General features: G+C 38.5%; 1 protein-coding gene across 5 annotated transcripts in view; it reads left to right on the forward strand.

Annotated features, from left to right (window-relative positions):
- Positions 1-8,219, forward strand: part of CLCN5 (chloride voltage-gated channel 5) — a 161,169-nt gene extending 152,950 nt beyond the window's left edge. For all 5 annotated transcript variants that reach the window (XM_004465032.4, XM_023590708.3, XM_071213389.1 and 2 more), the window contains one exon: positions 1,142-8,219. In XM_004465032.4, coding sequence (XP_004465089.1) covers positions 1,142-1,232 — 91 coding nt within the window. In that variant the 3' untranslated portion in view covers positions 1,233-8,219. The remainder of the gene's footprint in view (positions 1-1,141) is intronic.
- The last annotated feature ends 1,276 nt before the right edge of the window (positions 8,220-9,495 follow it).

The raw sequence follows: 9,495 nt of genomic DNA on the forward strand, positions 1-9,495 counted from the left end.
GAAATGACCACTAGTAACAATTATAGGTCTTTTTGAAGCTCAGAGACAAAGATTGGATATGTCTCTTGCATCATGATAATTGAGAGAAGGGAAATGTGGGGAAGAAAGTGTATTGGAGAGATATGAACTGTTGCTTGCACATTATAAATAACTCAGTTCTCCCCGCCAAAAAGAAACAGCTATATTCTTATGAACAAGCAGCACTGAAATTATAGTGGTATTAAATAGTATATGTATAGCACTTGATCCTTTCAGTACCCTTGTTGTTATTATTTGAGGATGAGAAAACCAAGTTGCAGTGAGGTTTAATGATTTGCACAAGGACCCCCAGTTAAATAAAAGAGGTAAGCTTTAATTACAAGTCTAGCTCCCAAAGCCTAAGCTCTTTCCTTTCTGGTGTATTTGTTATCTAAAAGGAAGCCCTGCTCTTTTTATTGGAAAAGAGAGGAAGTTGAGGAGAGGTATGGATTCTTCCCCCAAGCATGGTATGCTAATTCAATATTTTGAAATTTCTAAGTGGTTTAACAGATCTCTTACAGGATTTAAATCAGTAAGGGGATTTTCACTAACTGGTTTGCTCAAACTGAATCCCTACTTCCTGTAAGAAGGCATTCCACTAAATTCTGGTTAGAGACAAAAGTGAATAAGACCCTTTTCTGTTCTAAAGGAGTATACAGTATTGTAGGGAAGCTAAGAATACACAGTGATTATAGCAAATAGGACAAGTGCTACAGAAAAAGCACACATACACATACAAAAAAATTTTAAGTGCTTTGCTAGATGGAAGGCACAGTTACTGCTGGTTTATAGGATCAGGGAAAGTATTCTGGAAGTGGGGCATTTGAACTGGGCTACAAAGGATAAGTAAGAGTCATAAATGTAGAGAAGAATATTTAAACCTGAGGAAATTACATGATGTAAGACTTAGAGGTAGAAATACTTAAAGCATGTTTAGGGACCTATGCATTGTCCCATTGGCCTGATATATTTAATCTAGTCCTATTATCTCATCATTCTGTACGTGCAGATAGTGTTCAAAAACAAAGTTGAAAAGGACTAAGGAGGAACAGTGTCACCTTTGGGAATGCTATTTTAACTGCAGTTTTATTTTTGTTTTGTTGTATTGTGTTTTGTTTTTTAGACGACTGCTTGGAATCATTACCAAAAAGGATGTGTTAAAGCATATAGCACAGATGGCCAACCAAGATCCTGATTCCATTCTCTTTAACTAAAATCACAGTGTTGTAATGGATTTATAACAGGAAGGACATTGCAGACCATGGATACATTTTTTTAAACTGGGTACCCAAAACACACTCCCATATTTGAGTGATGAAGTTATATTAGTGTTGACTCTTTCCTACAAGTTAACGAGTTGTACTACATAATCTCTGGAAATTAATCTTCTCTTTAGGAGAAAATACAGTTAAGTTTCTATGACATTGCATTAGGAAGGTTTCACAAAAGAGTAAAAGAAGATTGCTATGGTTTACTTCTACTTCTCTTTCTTTTTAGATTTTTTAAAATTTAAAATGTAATTGTTAGCCAATATGCAATCACTGAAAACTATGCAAGAAGAATTCCAACCATCCTGACCTATAGCCTTTCAGGAAACTCATTAAAAGTCACTTTTTGGAGCTCTGTTATTGGTGGAAGATGAAGTACAAACAAGGGGCTTTGCTTTCCCAAACCCAGAAAGGAAAGCCAGAAGGAAAGTTGCATTGGTGTTTTCTAGACTGTGAAGATTCAATTCAAATGTTATCTTATTCCTGTTACAATATTTAGCATTATTAGTTTGTTTGTATGTATATGTTTATTTTAATTTCTGATTATAAGAATTGCTGCTTTGGTTAATCTCCTCTAAACAAATGTAGAGAGGTTGACTTTTATAGGCTTGCTTTTTCCTGGTACTCTTTTGAAGTGCACAAAGATAAGTTATAGAGCTTTCTTCTTATCTGCAAAAAGGGTAATTTTCCATATGGTCTTTGTTAGCTAGTAGACAAAGACTTTGCCATGAATTTGTTAGTAGCAAGGAATGATTGCATTCTACCTTCCTCAAAATGAATGATTAGTAAAGTTCTAGGCAAAATCAGTGATTAGGAATTTTACATTTTTGTGATATCCTAACTAATCCTCTTGCCCAGATGCCACCTCCATGAATGATGGTGCTTTAGGCTTCTGGAATATGTAAGAATAGTAAAAGGAACCAATTCTTGACTGCTTACGGGTAAACCAGGGAAGATCCAGAGCTGCATCTGCATTCTCATGCATTCCTTTGTAAAGACCACCAATACTAAACTAACTGGACACTCATGCCTCCTCCAAACATTAAGTATATATAGCAGGCCAGTGTTGTTCCCATGAGCTTGAATTAGGCTTGGGGTACTTTTAGATATATGCAAGGTGTTGGAACAGGATAGGCAGCTGTGACTCCCTTCAGGCTCCTTATAATTCTAAATAAAATGCAGAGCCAACCTAAGACCCAGGGGTGTGGACAAGGCCTGGTAACACCAAAGGTGCTTGTATCCAATTGAAAAGGTGCCTGTTTCAATTTCATACCACCTTTACTGCAGTAAAAACATCTCACTATAGGGACACATGGTGAGAGTACAGAGCCACCACCATCATTCCTACCACTATTTCATTTTCTATAGTTTTATCCACATAGTTATCCCCACTCTATTCTTTTCCCCTTTCCACCCCTCAGTAATGAATCCTTTCTTTGGGATTGAGGACTGTGCCTGGTTAATCATTCAGATTACCAAGAATAACTCCCAGGGCTAGTTAAATTGTAAGCCAAAAATCAATGACCTTATGGCACATGGACCAGAGGTGACACGCAGCTATTTTCTTTGCAGTGTGACCCAATTGCTGCTGCCCTGCCTCCATTTCCTCACTACATGCTCAGAGCAGTAAGGCTTTACTGCCAGGGGTGAGAGTTTATCCTTTATCATTTTACACACTTTGTTTCTGGTACTTCTTCCCATCCTTCTAACCCAGAATCAGTAGTCACTTAGCATATCCTTGTGACCCCCCAACACCTCAGTATAATAATACATTTTAAAAGTTGCTGATCCTGTATACTAGGAATTTTATCTCTGGTTTGGTTCTTGGTTTTTTTTTTTTTTAAGATTTATTTTTTATTTTATTTCTCCCTCCCCCCCTCCCCCGCCGTGGTCTGCTCTCTCTGTCATTCACTATGTGTTCTTCTGTGTCTGCTTGCAATCTTGTCAGCGGCACTAGGAATCTGTGTCTCTTTTTGTTGCATCAGCTCTCCGTGTGCGCAGCGCCTCTCCTGGGCAGACTGCACTTTTTACACATTGGGCAGCTCTCCTTATAGGGTGCACTCCTTGTGCGTGGGGCTCCTCTACGCAGGGGATACCCCTGCGTGGCACAGCACTCCTTGCGCGCATCAGCACTGCGTGTGGACCAGCTCCACACAGGTCAAGGAGACCCCAGGTTTGAACTCTGGACCTCCCATATGGTAGGCGGATGCTCTATCAGTTGAGCCAAATCCACTTCCCTCCAGTTTGGTTCTTATCTTCACAAAATCTGAAATTCTTTTGTTAAACCAACCTGGGTAGACAAAGCTTATTTTGATTTTTATCTTTAAGATATCAAGGCAATCATAAGAGTTTCTCTTTCTAAGTATATTACTCTAGTATTTCAATGAAAAGAAAAAAACTTACTAGGATACATTATATCAGTCATGGCTCGGTAACTATGTTTTGTTCCCTTTATTACCAATGAATTTCCTCATGTGAGATGAGACTATTTGCCTGACAACCCTCTGTATACCCTGTATATTGTGTAGAAATCAAAATTCTTATCTGCGTATTTCTGGTTCATTTCCTATCTTATTAACCATGTTTTTCCACTAAAGTTTTCAAAATAGGAAATGTTAGTATTTCTAGTATTTGATGACAGTGAAAGGTTTGGTCATATTTCATAGCGCAGCAGGGATATGGAAGGTGTCAAACTAGTCTGCCCTTGTGTTTCTTCTAGGTTCTGTTCTTGATTTTAAACAGATGAGCCAGTGTTAAGGTGCTACTTCAGAGAATATATTCAAGAAATTGGATAACACTGTGCCAAGAAATACTTTCTAGATGCTAAGTACTGAATGGCCCTCTAAAGAATGACAATATCCCTTTAATACCTCACTTCTGATAAATCTCATTCATTAACCTCAGTTTCTCAGGAATCCTTGTAGGTCATATGCTACAAGTCGCTGTAGTGTGTGGTGTCCTTTGTGTGTCCAAACCTATAGTTTGACTCAGTGGTTGGCTGATTGTGGCTAGAGCTCCCTGCTATGCTGCTAGCTCAGCACTGTGATACCGAGTTTCTTGTCTTGAGGTACAGAAAAATGTTTTTTCCTCCATTGCTAATTCAGCAGTTGGACATACTTACCTAACAAAACAAGTATAGGGAGGTCTGTCAGTAGCATCAAATGACCACATACCTCAGTAACAAAGACTAGATAATTTGTGATTTAAAAATGAATATGAGTTGAGACTCATCTATTTTGATATTAAAAAAGAAAATAGCCAGACCAAGAGGGGAATGATTTATTTAGGATGCATTAAGTGCTTCAAGAAAATTGAGAGTTTCTACAGAAAAGTATCCAGTATATATCCAGCCATGAAAAGAATGAGAGTCTATAGGTTTGTAAAAGTCTAACTGCTATTTCTTGTATCTTCAGGTTTTCAATTTAAAGAATAAAAGAAACCAAAACAGTTAATGCATGATGATTGGAGGGAAGAAGCAGAGGACTGATAATGCAAAATAATGGCTACTTTAAAGATTATTTCTATTTGGATGTTTTGCCAGAGATGTGTTTTCTGACTCTCTTCTCTTTCCCTGGCCCCAGTTTCCTTCAGGCTCAGCCCAGCTGTGGAGTAGGGATGGTGTAATTTGCAAAATAGATATCCTCTGGTGAATAATCTGACATTGACTATTTAAATTTGCCAATTGGCAGAGCAAACAATTAATTTGATGATTGAACTGCAAAGCAAGTCAGTTGTTTTGGCACCAAAGGCTGAATCTGAACTCTTTTCAGGAAGAGCAGAGCACAGTATGAATTTCTCTAGTGGGTCTTCAATTCTGCTAGGATGTGAGAATGATAAAGTAATGGGGACTTAGTATGATCTAAGGCTGCAAAGTAATTTAGAACCAAGAACTTATGAGTCCATATCAGGTATGAGGAGAGCAAATATATGTTTTTAAAAAGTATAAGAGAGCCCATTATGGAACGTAAGCATTGCTCTATGTTTTAATAACTATCTAAATTATCTGCTGTGATTAGGTCATAACTCCACAGTGTCTTTTGTTTTGTTTTTTTTAATAAATCACAAGGCGCAATTTTTGAAGTAATTTTTAATAATGATCATGAAGACAATGTTGAGAATTTGAAATGGTCAGTTTGTTTTATATTGCCAAAATACTTAGTGATGACTGATCTACTCTATGTTAGAAGGAACTGGTTTACCTATTAGAATCAAATGTGAATTACTCAGGTTAGAGAAAGCAGTGAGCATTTTTCTTAGTGTTATACAGAATGTCAAACTCTTGACAAACCTGGGGAAAATGAAGAATTTAGAAAGTAAGTGGGATATGTAGAACACTGAATCCTTCTAAAAATAGAAATCTAAATAATGTGGTCTGAGGTTAAGTGTTCACCTCTGGGATTGACGGGGCTCCCTTTAGAGAAGGAATTAAAAGTTATGGCAGTGAAAAAGCCCTGGTAAACCTGATTTTGTGTGAGATGGTGGGAGGAGGCCTTTCCATGCCCAAGTCATATATCCCAGCATTTGTAAACTACTTAGTCATGTGCCTCCAAGGGAGGAAAAAGTCAAGTATCCCAAAGACCAGCCTTTCCAAGCCTAGGAGAGGCCAAAAGCAGTATTTGGCTTGAGGCTAGTCTACTTTTTGGAGAGGGTTGTCCCCAAACATCTGCTCATGAAGGAGTATAGCCTCTACTGCCATTGCCTAAATGATAAGCTTTAGGTGGATTGTCTTTAATTTTGATAACAAATTATTTTTTAGTTCATTATATTTTTAGACTATCTAGTATGTACTTATTGTATATCAAAAAGGAAAAGGTGAGTGTTTCTCATGTCAGAAGTCAAGGAGCTAGTTGGTTAAAAAACTTGAGGTTGTCAGTGTAGTGGACCTCTGTCCTGATCACTGAACTTTGCTTCAATTTTGGTTGTTTGCTCCAGGGAGAGAAGTTCTTGGAATAGTGGGTTAAGTTACACCCCAAATGTTTGCTGGCCACATTCTCATTTCTAAACATCTGGATCTGGGCAAAGTTTTGAAGTGTTTTAGGGAACAAAATAGATTTTTCCACTGTGTAGTCAGATTTTGCCAAATTACCCAAAAAAGATGGAAAGTATATGATGTGCAGAGTTTGAGATTCTTGGATAGTACCTATCCAAGGTCGCCTAGCCCAATCCTGCATTCATAAATTCCTACCTCTTAAGTTCCTGCCAAAGGGTCTTCGGGCTCTTTGCACACTCATTTGCCTCAAGTTTGACCTTTTAAGGATAGACATCATATGATTGTTTTAAAATATGAGGCTTTAAAAAATATTCTGCCTCTACACACACAAACACACACACACCTCTCCTATTTCCTAAATCCAAATTTCTCTCAGTTATTACAAGCGTACCGTTTTGCATGTGGATCTTGGGAGAGAGGGAGGATTGCTCTGAAAATAGAGAATGGAAGATACTTCTGAGTTGAAGAGGCCATGGGCCTTTGCTCTGCCTTAAGGTGCTAAATCCGATGACAGTTGTCAGGAAGCTTCAGCATCTCAAAGAAGATACATGAAGTATTCATTGCTAAACCTTATCTACTAGTCAAAATCTGTTGAAATTCAGAGGCAGTCTAGGATTTGGTAAGAGAAATGCCATCTGGCAAAATGGGGAAGAGAAAGTGGCCTGAGATCTTTTTATCAAGTTTTTCAGGTTCATTTTAATCAGTGTACCTTAAAATCTACTACCCTTCAAGAGTTCTTCTTTCTCCTTCTCCATTTCACTTTGCCCTTTCTGCTGCTTTCTCCCATTTTCTTGACTTTTTAGCACTCCGGTTTTTTTTTTAATAAGTATTTTTTTATTATATGTTTGGTCCTTTGGGACTGTATAATGATCAAGAATTCAGTTCATTCTGGATAGAAATTATGTGTTTAATATTTTGTTCTCTTAAACTGTCTTTGGAAGCTATGCTCCTTACAGGCCAGAAAGGAGTTGGGCACGACAGTACCCTGCTCATGTCACCTAAGGATGACATACTAATGTCATGATGGTGACTCTTCTTCATTTGACCAAGGTCAACCTCCTGCTTTTACCTCTCTCCAATCAGTGCTGGCCATGGGAAAGTATCACCTCTTGGATGAGCCAGTGAGGCCAGGAGGGCCAGAGGGGCCAGGTTTCATTCCATGGGCCACCATTTGATTATCTCTGTAATTAACTTATTTGTAGGACTGGCTCCAACTGCAGTAGCCAAAGAAAACCTGTCTGGCTGGACATTTTAGTTACTGAAAGTTGGTAAATATTCACCTAAAGCTAATATATAGACATCAGCAATAACTGAGCATCCAGAAGCTGGTTTCAACCAAAGCTGATATAGCCTGATTTTCCACAGGAAGCTTGGTGCTGAGCTATTCAGAGCAATTATTTGAGTGTCACCAACCCTTTAGCCATGGTTTCTTAATTTTATTCTAACTTTTAGATATGTGTTGGTCCTTGTTCATAGGCACAGCCTGAACCAAAGCTGTGGCTCATTCTTCACTTCATTCTGCTCCCTGGTCATACATAGCGACATAGTCTAAAAAGGAAAACATGAACTGGGGAGTTAGGAAACCTGGTTGCTATTCCCTATGCTTCTACTAACTAGCCTCAAGATCTTAACCGCTCTGTGCCTCAGTGTTCCCATATGCAAAATGGGGATAATGCTAATTGCTCTACCTACCTCACAGGGTTGTTGTGAGGGTAAACAGAGACAATGAATGGAAAGTACTTTGACAATTAAGTGCTATGTAAGTTGTAAGAAATGGAAACAATCATGTTAAAGGCAATGGAATGGACATTGGAAGAACGGTCAATGGATCGTCCAGCCCTTTCTTTGTGTGGCTTAAACCCAGGTCGCCATTGCTTCACACATTTTCACTTAGCACAGATTTGTAATTATGCATGTAATAAATAAAGCACAACCTTATCCAATCTGGTTTCTGGTGTGTTTCTGAAGACCCTAAACTTTGTAGCCATTGATTTCTGATTATAGAAGTATAGGGATGGGAGGGAGGGAATGGGGACGATAATGTAAAAAGAAATTCAAACCTATACTGGCAGGCTTATAAAAAGATTCATTAACGACCTAGGTGTTTTTACATTTACAAATTTGGTAATATTTTTTACCATAAGGAGACAAATGAAGGGCAGCTTATGTTTTCTGAGAGATTCCGGATACCTAGATACCTCACTCATTACGGCTACTTAAATGTTCCTGTCTCATACTGTTGTAGAATTTGAGAGTTCAATTACTTGAGTATAGAGAGGCCAGGACTCAAGAATGATTTTGAGAAGGAAAAATGGTTTATTGACGGCCGGCCGGACTCGGGAACTTTCTGTTTGAATCCCGAGCCCCGAACAAGATTTTTTAGTCCCTTTTATACAGAGAGGAAAGGCCAAATGGTCCTTTTGTTTCAGTTCTCAATAGGCTTGAATTAGCATATATTTCCACATCTTAGTAAGCTTTTAGCATGGACCTCAGGCATTCGATAAGCTTTTAGCATATTTACTTTGCATTTCCCCTGAATACCTAAAGTTTATAGACCTTGCATTGTTAAACTGTCTCCTGCTCACCAAGGGCAGGACTGCAACCTTTCATTATCCCACACCCACAAGTCACAGTTAGTTTAGGTTACCTCTGAAGAGACAAAGAGCCTGCCACCCATAGCCCACATTAATACATTGGTGATTACCTGGTATACTCAAACTTCTAATGAGTATATGATCATGAGATTTGACAGACCTGTTGCCTACAGTTACTTCTTACAAGAATTATGCTGGGTGATTAAAATGTTCTTCAAATGAATACTAGGGTTTTAGTTTCCTTTTAATGATGTGTTGGTATTAAACTGTCTTCTGTGAGAAACCCTCTGAAGTGACATATAAATTAAAGAAGGGGTTGGGGGAGGTAATGGAATATGCAGACATTTCCTTTTCATACCTCTATGGAACATGGAAAACAGAGTAAAGCTATACTTTGAAGTATGGCTCTCTCGATCTATTTCTGCATCTCATTCCCTCCCCCCACCCATTCTCCCTCTTCTTTTATTAGCCAGACACAATGGAAAGTTAGTTTACCATGTGTCCAAGTTACTTGTGTTTTTTTTTGAGGTACGGGGGACTGGGGATTGAACCCAGGACTGTGTACGCAGGAGGCTGGCACTCAACCCACTGAGCCACATTGATTTCCCTGAGGTGGTTTTTTCGT

Source organism: Dasypus novemcinctus, chromosome X (assembly GCF_030445035.2).
Source record: "Dasypus novemcinctus isolate mDasNov1 chromosome X, mDasNov1.1.hap2, whole genome shotgun sequence".
Classification (NCBI taxonomy): domain Eukaryota; kingdom Metazoa; phylum Chordata; class Mammalia; order Cingulata; family Dasypodidae; genus Dasypus; species Dasypus novemcinctus.